Raw genomic sequence first — 24,239 nt, 5'->3', positions numbered from 1 at the left:
CCGGGAAAATTTTAGGGTTTTTGTGAGGATGCTGAAATAGTGGAACACGTTGCCTAGGTGGGTGTAGAACCTCCATCCTTGAAGGTATCTGACTTGACTGGACACAACCCAGCCAAAAAGATCTTATTATACCTGCTGTGAGCAGGGGATGCACTAAATGACCTCTGGAGTCAGTTCCCAGCCAAAACCATGGATCTGTGGTTCTGTTGCAAGAGGCCTTGGATTTTCTTCCATGTTGTTCATACCTTTGATTATTCTTATACTCGTGATGCCTGTGGGAATGTTTTCAGAATTAAACTCATCTCCCGGCAATCTGTGATTGCTGAATCTTCTGCTCTGCTTTGTGGTTTTTCTAGCCTGCTTTTTGCTGTTGCAAGGCTGCGCAGTAGGCAGTTCCATCCGGTTTGGACAAATGGTTGCTGAAATCACAGCCAGTTCTTGGACCACCTGCTACAATCTGTATTTATCACGTCCTGCTCTGTGCTACGGCTGCTCCCCTCTCCTGGGAGCTGTGTCACTTACATTAAGTGTTCCCCATTGCTGTCTCTTCTCCTGGGACTGGTGCTTAATTGAAACGAGCCCTTTTCACACTTGTTCACCTAGATGCTTTTCTGCCATGTGCTCCTGGTGTAGGAGACATGGATGAGATGGAAATGACAAGGACATACCTGTTCTGGTGGTTCTTGCCTATGCTTTGCAGCTTAGGACACCCAGGCAGTTTAAATGAACTGCTGTCCTAAGAAGTGACTTGTAGAAAATGCACCCTAACTACTTGCTTTAAGATTTCTTGTCCTTTTTTGGGCCTGCATGGTGCCCTTTTTGTGCATAGGAGGGATGGGGAATAATGCTGTATTAATTGGTTTCTGGTGTTCCTCTGGTGTTTATTTTTTCTCTAAACATGATCTCAAGTTCCAGCACATTGATGTGATTTTAACTGGGTAAATGATATATTCCTTGTAAAACCTTTAGGTAGTTCACCTGGCCCTGTGGTTGCTGAGAGTTATACCTGCCAGCAGAGTGTTCATCTTCTGGGACATACAATACCCCATGTGCCATTTTTCTGTAATAGAGAGCTTTGCTACTTTGCCAAGGAAATAATGAATGATTCTCGCACATCTTCCTTTTTCTTTCAGTGCTGCTTCTCTCGGCATGCTCATAGCCTCGAGCAGGAGAGTATGCTCTCTGAATCCTGCTTGCGCCTATTTCTTTTTCAGGATCAGGATGCTTTCCTTTGGGTGACTCACTGAAACCTACCCTTACTCCGAAAGGGGACTCATGGTTGTGTGAGTCTTCAGCTGTGACTAGCCTGTAACCCCCATCTTCTCCCTCTCCCTTCTGTGTGTCAGGTCACATCTCCTCAACGTCATGTCTGAGAGATTCAAAATCCTTGCCTGGAGTGATTTTCCCAAGCTACTGTACAAAGAGAGAAATTGGGTAGACAGTAAAGCCGTGGAGGAAGAAATAAATGTGATGGTAGGGAGGGAGTAAAGAAGTCCCCTCAAGGATGGAACAGCATGCGAGAGGTCAGCCCAGTCCTGGGGCACAGAAAATATCTAATGCTTTTGTCCAGACTTGAGTAGAGGTGGACTTGAGACATGTTGTCCCATGTGTGATTAAATACATATTACATAATGCTTTCTAAGCCTGCACCATTTGGCAGAGCTGCAAATGTAAGAATTTCTTAACAAATTCAAATTATTTGGGTTCTGACCATCTCTCAGCCATAATGTGTTTCTAACAGGTGTTTGAGATATCCTCAGGAATAGACCAAACATTTCCTTATATATATGCATTATAGAGGGAGGCAAATAATATGGTCTGTTTGAAACAGGTAATATTTACATTACATTTCATGAGGCCAATGAAAAGACTTCCAGAAAGCTTCTAGGAGTTGGTAGTTTTCTTATGCACACAGTTCTGCATCCACTGTGGAATAAATCAATAGCTGACCTTGTTCTTTCAGGTAAAGAAGAGTTAATAGCTGACCTGAAATCCCACCGTTGCCTAGGTACCGGTGATTGTTATTTGTCTATATTTGCTTTGTGCAAACAGACTATGGCATCAGGCAGCACTGTAAGGATCTTTAGAATAGTCTGTTTCTTGGAGTTTAAACAATTGGCAAGATAACTGCCCAGGAAGGTACCTTTAAAAGGGAAGTATTAATGGAAGCCATAAAGTATTCAGCAGCATCATACTGATGGCCAAGAATGCATGATTCCACAGACGTTGAAACTGTGGTAATAAAACTCAAAGCATTCTGCACTTTAGGCGAGGAGGAGAAAGTAAATAGCAGTGAATATATGTGCAAACTTAAGCAAAGAAGCAGGTGAGAAAGGAAATGTGCTAGTCATGGAGATACTGGTGACCTAAGTTCAGAGAACCCATCAGGTTTTTTACATGCAAAGATAAAAGGTCTATGTATGGGTACAGTATAGAATCAGGAGGTAGTTGTGTATTTTTGGGGAAAAACCCCACAAACAACAGCAAAACCGAAAATCAAAACAGGGCAAAACCAACTCCCAGCTGATTGTGTTTAGAATTTAAGAGGGGGTATTTTTACCTCATCTGGTTTTTCTACATAATTAATAACAGAGGAGGATGATACAGTGTTCACTAATATCTAGATCCGATGATTTTTAAATAAGGTATGTCCAGTGATAATAGCCAAAGTAAAGAGCTCCATTATTCATTGATACTAATTTTTAGCCAATTCTTGTAAGCTAGGAGAGTTGCAGAAGGTTGGAACACTGCCCGCCACGATTCACTATCGAGAAAACCTGAAAGGGATGATCCAAAGAGCTAAGAACTGTCTTATCTGTGTGTTGATCCAAGATAAAAATAATTTTGCAGCATTTTAAAGAAGACTATTAGAATATGAAAAACATGGTAGTTTCTATTTAGCAGAACTTTGTAATGTACATCTTTGCAGACAAATGCTGTCTTGTCTATTTTGACAAGATTTTACAAAGCAATGCTGATAGAATGAAACATTGCTCAATCAATTTAATTACTCCAAGTGACCAATTTTTAAGAAAAATAATACTTATCTCAAGCACAACACACATTGGAGTGATTAAAAACCTCTTTAATGGTAGATAATAAAAAGTGGTAGTTACTTGGGAGATAGCTGTGATCAAGACTGTTTCTCTTGTCAGTTTCCCCAGGGATCTGTTTCCATACTTGTTTAGTATCTGTATCAGCCCATGGAAATGGTACTATTAAAACATTGCTGGTAAGGTTTGCAGTTAGAAAACTATTTGAGGAGGAGGAAAGAGACAGATAAGGTTACTGTTAGAGAATGAGTAGAAATGCCTGGTTGACTGATGATAAATCCAACAAAAACGTGTTTGATGCAGCTCATTGCAGAGTACTGAGTATGTGGGAGCCAGTCTGTGCTCCTAAGATGAAAAACTTTCTTTGGAAAACGCTGATTTGGGAGAGTACTAGTGATTGTTGAAGATAGTTGCTTCAATAATTCATGTGGAAGGAGGGCTGTGATCTTGCTCATGTTCCAAATTGAAAAGACTGTGACTGCATAATTGTATTCAATTCTGAGATCAGATCTGAGTTTAAGACCAAAAGAAATAAACTAGGACTTGGAAGGTGAGTGATTTTTTTTTAACTTGGTAAGGTATTAGGTACATTATTTACTCAGCTTATAAAAAGAGATGTTAGGAGATGGTAAGTAATTTCTATACAAATGCTTAAATATGGGTGATACCTACTAACAAGGGGTTTAGGTCTTGTTTACAGTCATAAGATTTTCCAGTTGGAAGCTGAGATTTAACACAATTCCCCTTGAAATATGAAAAAAATTAATAGTCATTGAGGTTTATTTGAACAATGGAACAGCTTACTAGGGAGAAGAGTTGCCATCAGTGTTGAAAACAAATTTGCAACTCTTTTTTCAAAATCTTACTGTCTATTTTATAAAAGACATTCTTTGGCTAATGTGTGCAAGGACCCTGACATGATGGTAGTCATGTTCTCCTACACTGGTGGCAGGATGTGGTAGGATGTTCCCTTCCTTTCTGGACTGTGTATGCAGAAGAAAACTTGATGTTTCCCCTCAACATATTTCTAGTCCTTTCAGCTTTATGCTGTGATAGTGTCTGTGCTTGCACCTCATGGTTTGTAGCTTCAGCCCTTCCTTCTTGTGCTTCAAGAAGCAGTTCTCCTCCCAGTGTAAAATTGGTTGGGATAGTCTGGTCATTTCTGGACTTTTGACCTGGATGGACTTCGGAGTCTCCTGGTGAAGATAGAGGCAGGGTTGGACAGCCTTCAAGAGAAAGAGGCTTCTGTTCCCAAACTGAATCTTGAATTGTCTCCACAACAACAAACAAGTGGATTGTTTTGGTAGTTCATATGGATGAGCATTGCACAAAATCTTTCTTACTTGTTGTGAGAGCAACAGTTTGAGGAGTCAGAATTGATGTTTCTCAGAATTTACTGTGGTGAAATGTTCAAGGTGGGTTAGCACAGTACAGGCTGTGAAATTTTCAAGACTCTGGCTTTAGATGGAGACCCTGCTTTTATTAAAACTTGCTCAATCCATAGCTACTACTTGTAGACTGTTAGCTCTTTCTACTTGAGAGCATAATCAGCCCAATTGATAAAGGGGTTTTGTGTGTTATCAGCTACAGCAGTAATAACCCATAGATGTTTTCTGTAAAGGTGACTATTATGTCCCAGTTAATTAATTTCAGTTAATGAAGTGATTAATAATGTCATTTATTACAGGTGACAGAATGGTAGCCACTTTTTTTTTTACATTGTAAAAGGATGACATTAAGGCAGGTAATGTTGTCCTTTTCCTTATCTAAACATAATTCATATCTTTCATATCTACAAGGTTCTTTATGATATATGTTTGTGGTAGACCATTGCTTTGTATGACGCAAGCAACAGAGTTCTGCAAGCTCAGATACTTTTTGGAAGCTCTTGCAGCCCTCTAATCTTGGCTTCTGAGGAAACATTTTGTCACTTTGCACTTCCTAAAATATCCTGGTAGATATAATTTCTCATCCAACTTCATTTTGGTGTCAAGAGAACAAAACACCTCCATAAGCCTTTAGTTTGAGGCTAAAGCAATAACAAATTAGACTACAACTCTTTGTCAGCAAGAATTTGGTAGAATTTTAAGTCTGTATTTGCCAGTAAATAAATTTAAAATGGAAGTAATTAGTGATACACAAGTATTGGCAATGGAAGAAGTACTTGTTTAAATGTTAAAGTGTATAGGTAATATGATAGAACAAGAAGCTCTGACCTGCAGGTGTTGATGCACTGGGCCCAAAGTACAGCAATAGCACGCTTGCTTAGGGGGACTCTGCTTTCTGAGAGGAGGAGATTCTGTCATCTGCACCTCAAGATGTATTTTAGGTTTTTCATCTCCTGGTGCTACTGGCCACCAATTGCATGTAACAAGTCCTGTGTGGCAGTATTGGAGAGGAAATATTCTGGTACAAAGTGGTCTCTCCGTGGCTTTTCTTGTTTCCAAGCTCTCCCTGTGAGATGACAGTGAGCCCCGGTCACAGGGTGGGGCTTTGTTCTTGCTGGTGTGGTTAGAGTTATAAGAGGTGCTGCTGATTATATTGATGTGTTTCACCGGGGTGTTTTCTGAAACCACCTTTCAAAAAAGACTTGTTTGCTCAGTGCTGCTTGAACATTGTCCTTTTCTGCATGGCCATGGTGTGCAGGGGTGCTTGTGCCCCTGCAGCTGCCAATGGCTCTTGTACTGTCTGTCTTGCTCTGAGAAAGCTCTCTGCTATCAACTTCTGTACTGACCCTCTGCGGGAAGGCAGTGATGACTCGATCATGCATTTATCTCAGTTTTTTTAGATTTTCTTATGAGATACTAGGAGTGTCTGCAGCAAGACTGTGCTGAATGTCATTTAGTAAACAGTGCTGTGCTGTAGCTGGATTTAATTGGATAAAAGGCCTGGGTAAAATTACATGGAGTTGTCTTTTATTGACCTAGTTTCATATGGATTCAGTCTACATGCTAAGTACTCTCAAATTGATTTTGGAATGTATGCTGCTTTTGTGGGCATGGGTCCAAGTACCTTTTCTGCAGCATCAGTACCAGGTTACACTGCAGTCACACCTCTGGGGAATGGCACAAAGCAGGAACAAGGAGCTGGAAGTGTCGACTGGTGATAAGATCTCTCTCTGGGTGGAGCCCTGCAGTAGTGTTCATCCCCATCCCACTGTTGCATGTGGAAATCTTTTATTTGGGATTTAGAGAAGAACAAATGGCTGAGAAACTGTGTTCATCATCATGTTTTGTGTTGGTTTTTTTTGGTTTTTTTTTTTTTCTGCGATGGCTGTGGTCTGTAAATCCTGTTAGAAATCCATGCTCTTTGTGTGGCTTACTGTTGAAGTCTGGTTTCTCAGAAAATGTCTGTTTTGTTGGGCAACAGCTCAACCCTACTAAGGCCTGCTTGGTGCTTGTTCATTATCTGTTCACTTGGTAAACTGTGATGGTGCTTTGGTTTATAAATCCTTGATGCTTCCATCTTCCTGTCAGCAAAGCATAGTGGCGTAGCTCGGCTGTCATGGATTGGCCCCATTGCTTCAAGAGATGTGACTCAGCTTTGAGTGAGGAAGTTGGTGTGCTGACAGTGTGCTTCTGGCAGACCCCATGCTGCCATAACTAAGCACTGACTAATACACACTATGATGGAGCCAGTTGTGCTCAGCTGAAAGTATATATCCCATGGAGCTCGTACCTAGGGAAAGGACTCTATCAGTAGCATGGATCTATCCTGCTTATAAAATGTTCTTGCTCATGTACCTCATGGTTTCCTGCACAGGGTGTTGGTTTCTTGGCTATTTTGAATGTTGATCATCTTTAAGAATGGACTGTTTGACACCTTTGAAGTTTAGACAGCTTATTGGACTCATGTCTAAGTGAATTTTGTAGGGCTAATGAAACTGCTTGGACATACAGAGTACTCCTTTAGGGATGAGGTTGTCTCATTATGTCTCTCATTATCTTTTGTTGTTCCATGATTTCTAGAGAATTTGCCTTGTACTCCCTGTTGTTTGCATCTTTAGGATTAAGTTATTTGTCTGGCACATTTTGGAGCTGATTTTGAAAGCTCTAGACAGGCACAGGAGTCAGGGCCAGCTGGAACAGAGCATATAGGAGGGGCCCTACCAAATTGTCAATGCCTTGGAAGACAAAAGATTTCTGGTGCCAGATCTCTCAAATTTATTATGTTTTATGTAGCTGTGGCCTCAGCTGGAAAAATCTGTTGCCTTCATGACATCTGTGTGAAAAGAAACACACAGCATGCATCTCTTTCCTTGTACAATGCCATTGCATCTATGATAAGGTAGATCGTGTTCAAGCAAGAAGATTAGTTTCTGGTCATAACTCCTGTCTGTATCTTTATGCCTCTTAAATACTGTTACTTCCAACACACTCTGTTACTATTGTAGAGGATCTGATTCTCATTTACCTGCTTTACTAAAAATAACTGAAAGCTTGTCAAGTTCATTCCAGGAAAGAAACCAGTAAGAAAAAACAAGATTCTATAGCTCCTTTGCTGTGGCATGACTGAAATAGCATGTGTGTGTGTAACTTTCCATCACGTGTCGTGTGTGTGAGCAGTTCATGGAGGTGGCTTCTTGCACGACCTGATGTGGTAAGGAGTGCTGGCCTCTTGGTCACATAGTAAGCTTTCTAAACTATGGTGGGGAGCATTGGAGATGGGTAGTCCTCCAGAGGCTGTGCAGAGTTCTAAGTAGAAGTTCTTGGTAATCACTGAGTGAGCCAATCAAGTCTGTGAGCTCAGTGATTCATATCTTCAAGGTTAGAGATTAGAGAGTTAGTCCTCATGGATGACTTAGGCATTGGATTTGTTTTATTTGGCCAGTCCCTATGTCTTTTGAAAAATACAAACATGCCTTTATATACATAATTTTAAAAAATTATTATGAGGACACTTGGTGTTGACCCTTGTATTTAGATGGCCTAGCACTTCCCATACAAAAATTGTGACCTTTCACTAAGGAGCTCTTAAAACTTCAGTTGTTTGCAATAGACTGTTGACATTTGGTAGGCGAAGCACCATCGGGGAACAAAGTGCCTTTTTATGTTCCGCTAAATTAGATTCAGCTTTGAAGGAGTTATAAACTGTTAAAATGAACTAGTTCTTTTTTTCCTGCTTTCATTCTTCAGGAAAATTCTGGCATGCTACCAAAAAAAAGTGCCTTCCAGTGCTGGGACCTGCTGTAACCATTGCAGCAGTGGGGACAAGAGACCTTGTGTTAGGAGCTGTGGCAATGGCTGCAGCAGAGCCTTGAAGAGCTCAGCACATGTCCTTCTGCCTCACAGCCCTGCTTTCTTTTCTACCTACAACTCCTGGGTAGAAAAGAGATTGGTGCAGTTTGTATGGGTGGATGTAGCCCATTGTGGTAGATGTCAAGCCTGTTTGCTGCGACCACAGGCTCCTAATTCTGTCATCTAGGAAACGATGTACCTCCATCATCTCGATGTACCTCCATCATCTCGTAGGCAGGGAGGGCCACGCCTCCTCTAGCACAGCTACGTCAGACCTCTCGCGTTCAGTGTCACCACCGGCGTTCTGTCAGCCGCGAGAAGTTAAACGCACAGGACAGGGTTTCTCGTTGGTGTGGAAGCCCTGCACAGGAAGCCCAGCCCCATGGGGCTGGCAGGCCGGGCTGGCAGCAATGCCTGAGGATCCAGGCCCAGCCGGGTGTGCAGAAAGAGGAGGATGGCACGGCGTAATTGTGCACCAGAAGCCGCACAGTTTGTTCTCTTTCAAAATCATTCTGATGAGGTAGAAAATGGTGATTTTTGATGGCTTTGAAGATTCTGAAAATAATTTTGGCATTTGCATTTATCGAGAGCCTGGCAGTTTCAGTGTATGTGGCAAGGCTAGGCAGCTGAACTGATCTGGCAGGGGACAGATCCTGCTCTTGGGCAGGGTGTGCTGCTTTCTGCTCCCTTTTGCTTCTTCAAGCCGTAATGCTCACTGACCCTTCAAGCCACTTCAGCTCAGTAAATTGTCAGAATCTTTATATGTATTCCTTTTCTTGGGTTAGGTTTTTGCAGGATTGCGGAGCTGTATCAGTTTATCTGCAGGTGAGAATGAAAACTGGGGCCAGCTCTGGAAAGCTGGTGAGACCAGACAAGGAAGGACAAAGGAGCAGGGACAGCCCTTCAGCAGCCACAAGCTTCTGAATTGGTTCAGCCCTAGTCGTGTAAGGATGCTGAGATAGTCTACCAAGAAAGCAATCATGACAATCATGACTGATTCTTTTCATGGCAGTACCAAAGCTGTATGCAACAAAGACAACAAAAAGCAATCACCAGTTAATCTCCTTTATTGACAAGCCCACACTAAGCGTGGGATAGAAATAGAAAACGCATTTTAGCTGTGATTGGCAGAGAAGTGGTCAAAAGAGGAACCTGCATGGATCAAGCCTAAGCTGTTGAGATGTTGACGTTTCAAGGAAGATGCATGTTTACATTAGCATTATTCAAACTTGAGTAACTAGAATGTTGTGAATTCAATTGTTCTTGGGATGAATAGAGGATCAAGTATTGTCCTTAAACAATAGAACAGTAAAAACAACATCTGTGAAACAAGATCATCTTTTTAAGAATGGAGAAGACAAGCAGACAAACTATACCTAAAATTGTTGTGTTTTGTTTGCTTGCAGACAGTTGTGGAATACTTGTTCAAGGGACTCAGCAACTTTTTGTTGCTTAACATATTCAGAGCCTCCCCTCAGCCATCATGGCTCTCTGCTGTAAATGTTCCAGGCTTTCAAATCTGGCCACAAGCCTTTCAAGAGGGTCACCCACAAAATGAGTACTATACCCATTTGACTCCAATTGCAACTGTTAAATTTAAAAAAGAGGCAAATACTATTTTAAGAATGCTGAGCAAAGGGGAGAGTGTCCCAGTGCCTAGACCCTGAGTTCATCATCTTTTTTAACTGTGAAACAATCCTTTATTTTCTTGTTGATTCTTCCTTCATTTGCTATCAAACTTAACTCAAAACAGTGTTGATGAAAGCTTTCCTAAATAATGGGATAGGAAAAACAGATATAGCATTTGTCTGAGTAGAATATGTGAGTATATGTCTCTAGAATGGAGACTGCTCCATATGCACATTCCCAAAAACATCTAGACCTGTCTTGCTAGAGAGCAGACCTCCAGTTTGGAAGCCGAGCATTGACACTTCTGGAGGGCAGAGCACTGTGAGCATCTGTTGAAGTGGTGATACTTTTACTTCTAGGCTACTGTTTTGAGTCTGTCTGCTTCAATAAAATATTTTAATACGTTCCTAGCAAGGTGAGACATGTAGCCCTTACATGGATCCACAGTGGTGGTAAATCTCCTTCTGTGGAAAATAGGGAGCTCTTTGGGACCCTTTCAGTGCAGAGTTCTCCTTTGGGGTCTCCAGGCTGAGGCAGAGGTCAGAATTCTAATACATGTAATAAACTTGCATAGTTTGTTGACCGCCTACTATATGTCACAGGTTGAAGTTAAATATCTTTTTTTAAAAACAAACTATTGCGAATTTTCCTTTTTCGTGGTTTCTGAATCTGCCATCAATTCTTTTGAAGGCTTGGAGTTTTGGAAAATAAACGGAAGGAAAGAAGCTTTACTATTTGAAATCCCTGAGGCTGGGAGTTTTATGTTACTATTCCTTCCAGAGGATCATCACTGTTAAGTTTCTCTTTGTGATAGCCACTTCAGGAGGAAGCTGAAATGTTGAATTATATGTGAGACATGTTGTTGGATATCTGAGATGAAATCATAGAACCATGTCTTAGATGAAATAGTAGAATGAGGGAAAGAAGAATTGTTTAGATTAACAGGGAAAAGATGAGCTTCCTCAAATCCCTAAAACTCTTCTGGAGATTGTTTTTTTTCCCTTTATACTTTTGTGAGAAAACCTGGAGTTTGTGACCAAGACGATTTTCATGTCTTAACCCAGGAGAATTGGGTCATGTCACTGGAATTTTATACCTTTGCCTGTATGCTAGAAATGGAAATATTCTCACCTACCTTCTTGCACTAAGCCAGCCCCTGCAAAAGGTAGGAAAAATGTACCGCCAAAAATAAATGTTTTTTTTTTTTCTTTTTCCTTGTCTCTCTGCAGCAATTCGGCAAAATCCTTGATGTAGAGATAATCTTTAATGAGCGTGGCTCGAAGGTAAGTCCTGTTTCTGTACCCGCTTCTCTTGTTTTGATTGCAGAGTAAAAGGCAGTTCATTGCCTAGAGAACATATTCTGTAGAGATCAGCAGGAATTAGAGTGATGGGGGAAGGGAAAAGCTATTTTGGGGATTGTCTCCTGTTCCCTCTGACTTGAGACTCTGAGCATGGTCATTTCTGGGCAGCACGTAGAAATGCTCAGAGACACTCCTGTCTGTGGGATCAGGTTCCCCAGCCTTTTGAACTAACAGGGACTCAGTCAGCTGAGCCTTCATACCAACCCGTTCCCATTGCATTGGCAATGGCTGCCCTATGAGGAAGGCAGAAAAAGGTAAAACAGCTTTGTGTGATGGGAGACTATAAGAACAAAAGCTAAACTCACCCCCATCCCTGCCATTTTCATTGCATTAAAATGCTTCTGTAGAAAAACTGTCATATCTCATATGTGAAAGGATTTTATATACTCTGTTTCACAGACTTACTTGGCACTTCTGAGATGCTGACCTTTCATGTCTGAGATATTTGGTGCTTTAATATAAGCATCCTCATTCCACTTGTACTGCCCCATGTGGACCTCCCCCACAGAATTTGCATTCACACTCCTATTTTCTTCCTAGAGATATATTAAGAGGCAAGTTTTGTTGAGGGTTGATGGTAATTTATATCTGTGGAGATGTGATTTCAAATGTTGTTCAGGTCAGCTGCAGAGAGATTCAGTGATCTCTGTCCTAATTGGCAATTGGTTCTCATCACATAACCAGTATCACCACAATGACAAATTGCTGTGATTCTCTCTCTGCCCAGGAGGTTCAGCACTGGAATAGCAGGGAGTTTTGCAGGTCAGGAGCGAGGTGCATTGCCAAAGCTCTATGGGGGAAGCTTGCACAGTGCATGTCTATACTCTGCTTGACTTAATCAATGCTAAGATTCCCATTTTCAATTAAAACAAAGTTTCCCTCCTCCTCACACACACGTGTGTGCACATGTGTGCATGCACACAAAAGGTTTTGAAGTTGCAATTCAGCTAAGCAGTTTTGGTTTAGAGTCTATGCCTTTTGCTTGGATTTGAGGTCCACAGGTTTTATGGTGGCCTCTTTGCTTCAACATATATTCTGGGGTATGTTCATGTTCAGAGCCTTTTGCAAATTTCCACCCATGTTGCCCAAGATGCATTCTGAAATTCTTCAGTCCTGTATTATCTGGAAACCAGAAAGCCATCGATCTGTATACAAAAGACATGAATTTTAGCCCTATCCCATCCTTTGCTTCTACTTACTACCATGGTTTTATCTTGTTTTTTAACAAGACAGTCTGAACAAGTAAATGTCTATATGGCTTATTTGGAGTTTTACTTCCCTGCATGGTTAAAAATCTCTATGCTTTACCAAAACAATCAGCTGTGCTGAATTTGTAAATATTTATTCTGCTCTCTGCTGTTCTTTTGATATTTATAAGCCAAAGCTACCTGTGAATTACTCTAGATTTTAGTCATTATTGTTTGGTTTTGAGAATAGCCTCTGGCCTCTATCAAATCCCTACTTGTTCAGATATAATTGCAAAAGAAAGAACAAAAATAACTGGCCTGGCAAAAAATGTTCTTCATATCCCACTGCCTGTGCTTTCCAGAGCAGTGTTTTCCTCTTCACACACGAACTTCGCTCTCTCTCTCCCATCCATACAGCGCTGTGTATTAAACGCCCACGGCTGCCCTTTCCCTTCTAGGCAACACCGACATTGAAGGCTTTTCTGTGAAGACTTGATTTATGACTATGAAAAGTACCTTCTTGTGCTGTTGCTAAAGCCCAAGGCTTCTGGTTTTCAGTTAAAACAAAAATTATTGCTGAAGAGTTCCTTGATGAATGTTACCCTGAACCCTTAATAAATATTTGGGGAAAAAAAAAAAAAAAAAGAAATGTTCTTCTAGTCTTCATTAACCACACAGTTTTCTACTGCTTTTTTGTTGTCTTGCAGCAAAAAGCAGTTACAAAACTGGTAGCCTGTATTGAGGGATGTCCAGAATCTGAACAGAATGAGAAAAGAGCCAAAGAGTTATTTAATGGTATTTTTGCATCCTTCTCACCCAAAATAATTCCTGTTTTATAAAGAATGCAAGATTCTTCCTGCTTAGCATGAAAATGGGAGGTCCCAGTGTTTGAATGGGGTGTAGCTGCACGAAGCACCTGGTTTTCACATAATAATGGAAAAACAACAGTTTGGTGATCTGATGGTGAAGCAAAGGAAATGGATCTTTCTGGAGGCCACTCACGCACTCTTGGGTTCTTCCTCCACCTTAGGAAAAAAAATCTGAATGCATTTTCCTGCCCTGTGGTTTCTATTCTAATCTAATGATATGAAACCTCTCTCTCTTCTTCTCCTCCTCCTCTCTCTTGGGAATCCGAAAGCAGATGCTCCTGCTGCCTGCCTTGTGCTGTGTTCTCAATGCTCCCTTCCCTTCCCTGGGTTCCTAAGGGTTGTAGTGTTTTGTGTATATGTTTTGTAAATATTTTAAAGGTACAGTGGTAAATCTCAAACTGCCCTGGGTTTGCCCCCACCCAGTGTATGATGGGGTTGAGCAGTGCTTTGTCCCCGCAGAGCTGTGGCGGGAGAACTCTACTGGGATCGCTCCAGTGCTGGTCAGTAGGAGGGACTGGAGGAAGTGTTCAGGTAGCCTTCCTCATTTTGAATCCACCTGAGATGACCAGGCAGTTTTCTTCGACAGCCTGGGGAAGCTCTGTCAAACTGGCTGCATCTTCAGGATCTCTGTGTACTTAAAAGTTTGGTGACCAAAGAGAGAGTTGGGTGTGTCCATCACAGCCACCTCTCACCTCATGTTCTTTCAGAAATGGTATTTGTTGACTGTCTCTATCACAGCAACATAGGAGGCAGTTGATGAGTTTTGCTGATTCTTCTCTCAAAGCAATGTGAATTCTTGTTTTGTAACTCGCTTTCTTCCCAGATTCAGTCTGTTTAGTAGGATTATATGGGCTCTGGTAGACCTCACACTGATACTGCTTTGCTGTGTGTGAGAAACAAGATAAAAACTTTAAGCATTCCTTGAATTACATTTTGTTTTCTTCTTGTTTAATAGAATGACATCAGTCTTCCTTTTATGTGTTTGGCTTTTTTTGCTTGCTTCCAGGAAACTATAGCTGTTTGTTTCATTTATCCTGTTTACCATTACATTTCTAGCTCTAACTGGTATAAGTGGCCTTAAATAGCATTGTGCCTATGGTTGCAGTTTACCAGGCACTTCACTGAACCGTGAATAAAACACCTCCAGAGGAAGTGGAGAGGATTCCTGCTCCTTTTGTTAGTGGAGATGCATCCTCTAGATGCGTATTTTGCCACTATTGTGCTGAATCGAACAAGTGGACATATTTGCAGAATTAATGCAGTCTGCCTGTGTAATGAGTACCCTGTGGCATTTGTAAAACTGCAGGGGAAGGGAATCCAAGCTCTTTGCTCACCAGCTGTGTACTGTGTGGCATTCCAAGATGTGCCCTCAATGACATTCAGAGACCAGGAGTACATAAGCACACAGCAAAATCTTGGCTGAATAGGGAGTGGTTTTTTGATGGGTTATTTTGGGTTTTTTTCTGTAGTTTTTAAATGGTAACAGTTCATATTAGTGCAGAGGGGCTCATGGTTTCAGGATGCTGTAAGTTTTGTGTCCCTCACTGTTTTCCACTTGGGAGACTCAGATCTCCAAGTTCTTGTATAGGACTATAGTGCCTAGAAGTGCTTCATATTTATTTTAAAAATTAGTTGTATAGTGGGTTATGAGAGAAATTGCATCTGTTGGTGTTCGGATTTGTGTAAGTAAACCTATGCTAACTAAAAACTTTTGTGGAAGCTGTGTGGATTTTTAAGTTTGCAGTTAACTGTAGGTTAAGATAAGAATGTGAATAGGTTTTAATAATGGTGCCTTAAAGATTGTAAGTATGCATGTGCATTTATTTCTTCTTTAAATGGATTAGGTGCTTTCAATTGAGCCACTCTTGTTCTGGACCTAGTTTCCACTCAGTGGAAAGTCCCTTATTACATAAAATAAATTAATCAGAAGGCTTGTTTTCATTTTAATTCTGTTTTTCTAATTTTTGTTCAGATTTCATCAGTTGAGCCAGAAATACAAACAGTGTTATTAATATAATGAGGTTTAAAAACAAATTAAGTGCTGGTGACCAGCATCACTTTCTCAGGTCATCAGATCCCTTTGGGATGCCAGTGGCACGAAGGAAACATGACCGGTGTCCCTTTATCCTTGTTTAGTGGTTTCATGCCTTGAAGTCTGCAATACTGAACTAAAGAGATCAACTAGTCCATACACTGAACTGATTTATTTAAACTTGAATTTCAGTCTGAAGTTTATGGTTTCATAGTATAAGCTGATCTACTGCTCCTGTGGCAGTGCTTTTCCAGCACTGTTCATTTCAATGTGTAGGGAGCTGGATCTAGGTGCTAAATTAGCAAGACACTGATGCAGCAGGGAGAGAAATGAGCTTGTCTTCAGCCAGTTCAGCCTGTTGAACTCACAGACCACGGTGAGATCGAGGATCAGTGGAAGGGAGGAGGAGCAGCACACACCTGGGGATGACTGGGGCTGTGAAGCCGCTGTCCTGAGCTGGCTGGAGCTGCTCTGAAGCCCCCGGCTCTGGCTGCCCAGCAGTGCAGGCTGGGCTCCCACTCCTCGCTGCCGGCCTCTGCCCCCTCTGCTGTTTCGCAGCAGGGATTGGCAGTGGAGCAACTCAAGCTGGATTGTGGAAATGATAGAGCTTAAAAATAGCCCTGCAGGTTTTTTTGAAGATACACTTATATTTTTTTTCAGTCAGGTTAATTTCTGCATCTGACTCACCAGACTGCACAGGTAAACGGACAGATTCTACACGTGTATGTGCCTTAATGCAAAGTGTGGCATGGTGGCCAGGAAGAGCTGGAAGAGCTGCTGAAACGGTGGCAGCTTGGTTTACACAGATGTTTTCACCAACTTGAAGGGTGCATTTGTGTGTGTGACTTCAATAATTTGTTTCTGGGTTTTGTGCTGTGTTGCTGTCGGTGCATTCAGTCCTGCTCATCTCAGGTGGATTATAGCTGAAACCCTCCTACTCTTTCCAAATGCCTTGGAAACTGGTAGCCTAAATTGCTGCCTCTTTGGCAAATTTTTTTCAGGCTTCTAAAACTTTAATATGGAAATAAGGAGGGGAAAAAAAAGAAAAAACTTGGTTAGAAACAAGCACAGCAGCAGATGACAGCAAGGCTGGTTGCTGGCTGTGTGCTCCAGTGGTACAAGGCAAAGACGCTGCTGCTGAGGTGACTGGTCTAAACTCCATGACGAACAAAGGGTTAACAATGCATGGATTTCAAGGGGCTCTGTTTAGTTTTCTTTGGTTTTATTTCTTTTTTATTTTACTTTATTTTATTTTTGTTGTTGTTTTTTTGTTTAATTTCTGTGTTCTGGCCACACCCAGGAGAACCGTCTGGTTTTGATTTCTCCCTTTACGGTTACATGGTAAATTTTCTTTCTCATTCTTCAGAGATGGAAACGTTCAAATACTATATATATATATATACATTTATTATTTTTTTTCACTGCTCATCATGTTGCTTGTTATTTATTGCAGAATCTGAGGCCAGACTAAAAGGGTGACAGTTACTCGGTCTCTTCAGGTCCTTTCAATAAACCTTTGGGTAAAAAGGGGTTAGTCTGGTACTGCAAATTTCTCAGCACTCCTAAAAATGTTTATTGGAATTTAGTGTTCGCTGGGTTAAACTTATCTTCTGCATGGGAGAAATTTGTGGCAGTTGCTGGTGGGGAGGAATTGTTGAAAATTTCAGCCTTGTTATCATAGCAACATTATTAAACTCAAACAGTGTGTGTAATCTAAATTTTAGAAAACCTAAGTATTGTTTTCATCTAGGATCTTCCCTTCCTCTGGCTCCATACCTGTTACTATGGAGCAATCCAGTACCTGCTATAAAGCTAAGCTAGTAAATATTGGATACCTGCCCCATCTTATTTTTTTCTTGCTTTGTTTCTTTTTTTTTTTCTTTCAAGGTCAAGACAACCTTGCTGAGAGAACTGAAACCTATTTGTTGCTTATGTATTTAGGTACAAATTAATCCCTATTCTTTACAGGTCATCTGTGAAAAGGAATAAAAAATATATGTATGTTCATTTTTGCTCTCCCACTTCAAAAATGTGTGTGTATATATCTAATTGATAGTTTTTAAACTTAGAAATAACAAAAATGTCAAGTGTGGCTCACCTGTTTTTCCTGATGAAAATTTGAAAGTCTAAGAGATGCATTAATATGACAAACCAAGACGACACAAATACTAACTGCCATAGTCAACTATGTAAAGTATTAATTCAGTATTGACATTAAATGGTGCTCAACAGAGAGTTGCACAAGCTAAGGGCTGATCTGTCAATAAAATATGGTTAATTAGTTATATTGTTCTGAATCAGATTAATTCTGGTTTAATTCACATTGTTAATATATTCATATAGTCTGCATGTGGATCGTATGCTACCTTGAGTTAATGTAATAAAAATACTGAAAATTCCTCCTCGGTTTAAAGATATTTAATGATAATGTAGTTTTTAAAAATCCCATACAGACTTTACTAATTGCAAACAGATGTGAATTAAAATAGCCTTAGTTTGGTTCTAGCCTGCACAGATTAATGTCTAAAGAATTACTTTCCATCTGCACTCTAGCTTCCAGTTCACATCATCACTGAAGACATAAATTTCATTTATTCTCCACAGGCTTGTCTAGAACAAACAGAAATTTTAATGCAAAAAGAGAAGAGGCAAATAGAGATTCCTGTTGCAGTCTTTACCTCCCCTCTTCCCCCAACCTTTAAAGAATGTTTTTTCCCCATTATACAGAACCAGAGGGAAAGGTGTTGCTTTATTCTCAGGCTTACCTTTCTCTGTAGGGGCTCTTTAAAGCAGGCACAGCACCCCATTCCTTCATAATCAGCTGTGCTATTACACCCCCTGCACCCCTCTCAGTTCTCTGCAATATATTTGAGAGTTATATGCAGTTGGGCTGTTTTATTAGCCCCTATGTCTTGTAGCTCTGATTTTAATTCATTTAAACAGGGAACTTCTATGCTGTTCTGAAAAAGGCATCAGTTTGTTATTTATATAGCTCTTTATTTATAGCTAGAGAAATTAAATTATCTGAAGCTTTAGATTATTGGGTTGGAGCCCAAAGGAGCATTTTTGTTGATCTCAGCATTGCAGTACTGGCTAAAATCCTTTATTATTGCTGTTCAGGGGGAAGGAAAAAAAAGTAAACCTTCCCCCCTCAAAAAAACAGTAACCACCACCCTGCATTTTACAAATTTGTGGCAGTTTTGTGCTGGAAACCTAGCTGTGGATGACGAAGGCCAGCTTGTCACTTAAACAGCTTGGGCTATTCAAGACTAGTATTGTAAAGACCTTTAAAAAGCACTTGAAGAATAACGGCTTGCTTGTGTCCCATTGCTAACAATGCTTAGAAATCAAGATGCTATCTATTTTTTGGGCTGTCCATCCCAAATACATACCAATCCCAAGGCGCATGAAGGAGGTTGCCTGGCTAGCATGCCCCTTCCCTGACAAGCATAGCTGTAGATCACTCTCATCACCTCACTCTTCAGTTAACACTGGGAGGGAGTTTCCATTGCATCAAATATAAGCTTTGTTGCTCTGCTCCTGAGGGTACTGGAGCCAGTGGAGATTACTCTCTGTACATGAAAGCAGTATTTGCTTTATACCAAGCCACAGGAGCCAGTTATTGCTGTTGTTAAAATGTCCTGAAAGCAGAATGCAACAATGCTTTTTGTTTGGGTCCAGTCTCTCTAATGGCATGAAGAGTATCTCATCACAGTTGTCTGTATTAAGATGCCATTTGCTCCTAGTTAAAATCCTAATTCATTTTGTCATGTTGGCTCTCTCTTAATGTCAGTGCACTCAGCTCTGTGGAAGGAATCATGGTCTCTTACTCTGCCCTGTTATACCACTGCATGAGCTGGCAGCAGCATGAGCATGTGTAGGACAGGCGTGTGTTGCTTGTGTCTTCATGGGTGTGGTAAACCTGAATTTGTCTAACTAAAGGGACGTTTTGGCAGGCCTTGAGCCTTTGTGGTTGCTTCAAGCGCGGCATATGGATTTTTCTGGAAATTTCATATTCTAACTAGGCAGAGATCTGTTGCTATCCACAGCGCAGAGGTTGCCATCTCAGAACAATGCTGGGTAAAATGGGTAGCAGCGAGAGGTAGCAGAGGGTCAGCAGTGTCATACAAAACCTGTCTTGACCAATGAATCAGTATTTAGGTGTTTAGATTTACAGTCAAGCCCACCACAGTACTCAGAGATAAGAATATTCTGGAACTACAGTATGTGATACTCTAAATTTTCACAATAAATATGCTCATTTTATGGTGCCACCTAGAAGCCTTGCTTACTTTCAGGGCTCCATGTATCATTGGGGAAGTTACAGGCTTAGGAGTAGGCATGAGCTGTGCCCTGAAGAGCTTACAAGGGATGCTTTACAAAGAGCCCTTCCTTTCAACAGTGTTCAAAGGTAGGTAATTATTACTGTCTCCATTCTACAGGTGGGAAAAGCAAGGTTCAGTGTTTCATTTGCCCAAAGCTTTGCAGAGTTCCTGGTGCCAGGCATGAATTCATATTGCTGCTCACTCTCATAGTGGTTTCTCAAGAGAACAAAGTGCTGCTCAGTGTCGATGTCCTGTACTGTGTCTGGGGCGGACAGGGGTCCTACAAAATTTGTGTGTTCATTAAGAGGGGAAAAAAGTCCTACTTGGGCTTGCCCAGCTTGCCTATGTCAGAGCAGGGATAAGTGTTTTTGAACAAAAAACCAAACTAAACCAAAATGAAAAATTGTCTCGAGTAACTTTGTACTTCTTTTTTGGTCTGGCCTCAATTGCTTTTATGTTTTCTTTTTTTTTTTAATTACTCTTATTCTTATTATGATTACAGTTCCTTTTTTATTGATTTTGATTTCTTTCATTTATGAAACATGCATGAACCAACAATGTGACTCTAGGAGGTTATTGCTGAGTTGTGCTGATGTCGATTTCATACTGTGATATTTTTTCTCTATTTACCTAGAGATCAGTATTTCAATATATAACGATGTGCATGTTTTCCCCCCTTCTCCCGCTGCATGCAGGGATTCGGGTTCGTAACTTTCGAGAATAGTGCTGATGCAGACAGGGCCAGGGAGAAATTACACGGCACCGTGGTAGAGGGCCGTAAAATCGAGGTGCATGTCTTCAGTAATTCAATTTCTTCTTTATATTTATTCTTTTGATTTCTTTTTGTGTCTTGCCTCACTTATTTCACATTTGGATCCCAGTCTCGTGTGTGCGTGTGTGTTTGTGTCTGTGTCCTTCACCTCCCTGCACTGAAATGTATAGAAGTTTACACCCTTTACAGAATATTTTTATTGTTGTTTTGGGTAATTTTTTCCTTTTCTTTCTTCTTTTATTAAGTTTTATTCCCACCCACTTCAAGTTTTTGCCCTTCTGCTGTCTTGATTTTTCCTTTGCTTCAGTTTGTGAGGCTCCGATTTCCTGTTACCAGGCCTGAACAAAACTAACTGAAAGAGTACTGTCCAACTGCTAACTGTGTCCAGAAAAGAAAACAGGGGGCCAGCCAGTATCCTCTCTTTCCTCTGAGGCCAGTTCTCCTCCATGCAAGTGTGAGATGATGCCTGTGGGAGGGGTGGGGGCATGTGGGGCAGCAGCCCCAAGTGGGCTGTGCTATGTACACTGCTGGTTTCTTGATCTGCCCATGGTCAAGAACAGGTTTGGTGAAAGCAAATCCTAAAAGTTTGCTAGCTCTCACCGCCAGGGAAGGAAGGGTTAATGTTGGCTGGCCATCATGGCCATATGTTGGGCATGTCTGGTGTTCACCAGTTTGGTGTTCCACTTTGTTGAAGGCTAACTGGCATCATCCCTCTCTCCTTCTTTCTTTAAAAAAAACAAACACAACCCAAAAAGTACAAATATTGAAACAAAAAAGCCGCCGTTTTTGAGTAAGATGTCTGCATATTTTGCCTTTTTTTTTTTTTCTGTTTTGTTTTGTTTTTTTATTTCCCTTTCCGATGGTTTAGCGTTTAGGGCCCTTCACTTGACTCACTCTTTCCATGGTAACTATACACAATGCTGGCGATGGTACGAGTTGGCGGTAAGTGAAACGAAAGTGCTAGAGAAGAAGCTTTTTCTTTTTCTTTTTTTTAAATTTTTCTTAAAATTACAAAAAAAAAATTAAGAAAGAAAAAATCCATCTGCCATCTCACATTAACACTACGAAATGTGATTTGACTTGTTGTCCCCACCCACCTCCTTCCCCTTCTCCCCCTTTTATTTTCAATGCTGTTGAGTAATGCCGCCTGGACTTTGGATGTACATATTGTTTTGTAGCAGTCTGAGCTGTTTGATTACTGACTTCATGGTGATTTCCCCTTGCACATCTTACTCAGAGTTACTGAACTCCAGTTTGGCTGGTTTTTATTAATGCACCCATATCCTCTTCTCTCTCTCCTGCCCCTTCTTTCTGCTGCTCTTTCTATCTGAGACCTGTTTGTAGCTGTTATTGTTTTTCTCTCTTTTTCTTTTTGCCCCCTCCCCAGTTTATTTCTTTACTAAGTTAAATGCAGCTGTTGGTCTCTTTGCTGACTGGTGGTTTCTGATTGGTTCTGGCAATTTTTCCTTTAAGTGCTTGTGTTGCACTTTGCTGTAGCAGCTGATTTCAGGCACTCGCTCCATCTAATGATTGTCTGTGAGACCCTATCCCCTCACTCCTCCCCTCCCCACCCTCTGAATCAATTGTGGTGTGTTTTTTTTCTTTCTTTTTTTTATCTGTGTGTGTTTAACTGCATGCTCTCAGTCTCATCATTGTTGTTTCCCATTCTTTCTTTTTTAAATGTGTAATGTTTCTATTGTTTTGGGTCTGAAACAAGAGTAAAATGTAGCTCTGGACTCCCCACCCTGTGTACGCCCACCATCCATACATCTCAAGGGCCTGAGGCAGCTTCTATTTTTGTATCCATTTTTTTTCTTCTTCACCCTGGCCTCCATTCCCATTTGGCATGTGTTTTGATAAATTATTGATGATCCATAAAGACTTCACCCTCCTTGCAAGAGCTTTGAGGCTGACACGGGGCTGCAGTAACTTGGCTTCCAAACTAGTCCATCTTTTCTTTATCAGCACCATCTCTGCGGTAACACCCCACTTGCTTGAGCAGTCAAACCGCTTGGAACTGTGCAGAGCTCTGTAAAGAGGGTGGAGGGCACAGTAATCCCAAAAATGATCCAGGTCTGCTGCTATGTATTCTTTTTGTCCCATGAGATTTGTGACAAGGAAAAAATAATCTGGAAAAAGATCTGAAAATGGTGGGTGTAAATCAGTGAATGTAGATCATCTAAACAGCTGGTGATGTTCCAGAGATTTCCTCAAGCCTTGGGAGTTCAAATCTAATGCTGAGGGACTCCAGGCTACCTTTTTCTACCCAAGTGTCCTGCCAGTGACCTGCTGGGCCCCAGCTCCAGTGGTGAGCTTGAGAAACTAGTCAGCTTGTGCATCACCTGGTTCAATTCCCCTGCTCTGGGCTGCAGAAATTATTCCTGCCTCTCTAAGAGAACCTGGACAAAGCATCTAGGGTTTTGCCCTTTTGATCACTGGGCTGTAAATAATCCCGTGCCTAGGGATGGCAGGGTGGTGGAGAATCTGCACTTTACTCTCGTTGGCCTTTTGTTTAATGCATAATTTTAAAATGCCACGTTTAGCTGTAACTTTTACAATTAAATGGCAACTGTTAAAAGTAATTTTAAAATTGCATTCATGTAAAATTAGCTGTTTAATTTTTTTTGCTCAGAGAAGTATAGTGTGTATGTGTGTGTGTGTGGTATCTGAGAGTTTTTCACCATTTTCCCTAACGATCTCTGCTTCCTTCCCTCTCCTCCCCCTCCCCTTTCTTACTCTTAGGTTAACAATGCCACTGCAAGAGTGATGACCAATAAGAAGATGGTCACACCTTATGCAAATGGTAAGAGAGACTGTTTGTACTAGTGATGAGCTGAAACTTTTGAAGAAAGGCAAAAGAGAAAAGTCATGACCTCTCCTCAGGACCAAAAGGAACCAATAAAACCTCACAAACTCTAATTTGTATCATTATACCATTCAGTATAACCCAAAAAGTGTTTGTGGAGGAATACCATTTTCCAGATGGAGAAGTGGGGACAGAGAGAAGTAGGGACATGCCCCATGTGGCTAAGATGGGTGAAGGTGCCAAGGACTAGTGAGTTGCCTGCCCTACTACTGCAAGCTGATTCTGTATGGTGGGATGTGCAGTACTCCTGTGTCTCACTGCCATCATGCAGATACCTAAATGTGAATGCAGAAACATAACTTGAGGTGCTTGATCTAAGTAATTAACTTAATAACTTAAGATAGCTCAGTTTAGGTTGTATCAGTAAAAGTACAGCTGTCCCCAAGCATCCAGCAGAACAGAGCCTTTACACTGCTTGTTTGCTTGCTTTTTGTTTCAGACTGCCTGTGTTCAGTGAATTTTCCAGTGAACTAAACAGAGAAAGACCAAGTTGTTTGGATAGCGAGGAATCCTGTTTCATTGGGATATCTTGGTGGTTCTCTGTGGAGTCATTTTACTTCACAGGCATATATAGCATAAAAAGTCATTCTCCCAGAAGAACTAAATGCTGCTTTGATAAAGATTTGAATCCGAGTCTTTGTCCTGAAACGAGCGGCAAAGTTCTTTACGGTGTGCAGAAAATGTTCCCAAACAGTTTCATCAAGGCAGGAAGCTGCATATAGGTAGTAGCTGGTGTGACAATCTGTTTTGATTACAAAGTACGACTCCAAACTCAGAAGATAAACATTTTTTATGTTGCTCTGCTGACGACTTACTGAGTGGTCTCTTGCAAGTAAATCGTACCTTGGGTACAGAGCTGGGGAAACAGCGCCAAGCAAAAAGCTTGGGATTCTGGGTCTCACAGTACC

General features: G+C 41.1%; 1 protein-coding gene across 17 annotated transcripts in view; it reads left to right on the top strand.

Moving 5' to 3' along the window:
- The window catches only part of RBFOX2 (RNA binding fox-1 homolog 2), a 165,107-nt gene that overhangs the window by 122,669 nt on the left and 18,199 nt on the right, over positions 1-24,239 (top strand). For all 17 annotated transcript variants that reach the window (XR_010999387.1, XR_010999388.1, XR_010999386.1 and 14 more), the window contains 3 exons: positions 11,149-11,202; positions 20,389-20,481; positions 23,208-23,268. Coding sequence is in view for 12 of the 17 variants with exons in the window: in XM_068191119.1 (XP_068047220.1) it covers positions 11,149-11,202; positions 20,389-20,481; positions 23,208-23,268 (208 nt within the window). In the remaining 5 variants the exon portion in view is untranslated. The remainder of the gene's footprint in view (positions 1-11,148; positions 11,203-20,388; positions 20,482-23,207; positions 23,269-24,239) is intronic.

Source organism: Anomalospiza imberbis, chromosome 5 (genome assembly GCF_031753505.1).
Source record: "Anomalospiza imberbis isolate Cuckoo-Finch-1a 21T00152 chromosome 5, ASM3175350v1, whole genome shotgun sequence".
NCBI classification, from domain to species: Eukaryota; Metazoa; Chordata; class Aves; order Passeriformes; family Viduidae; genus Anomalospiza; species Anomalospiza imberbis.
This window is presented reverse-complemented; position numbering and strand designations above follow the sequence as displayed.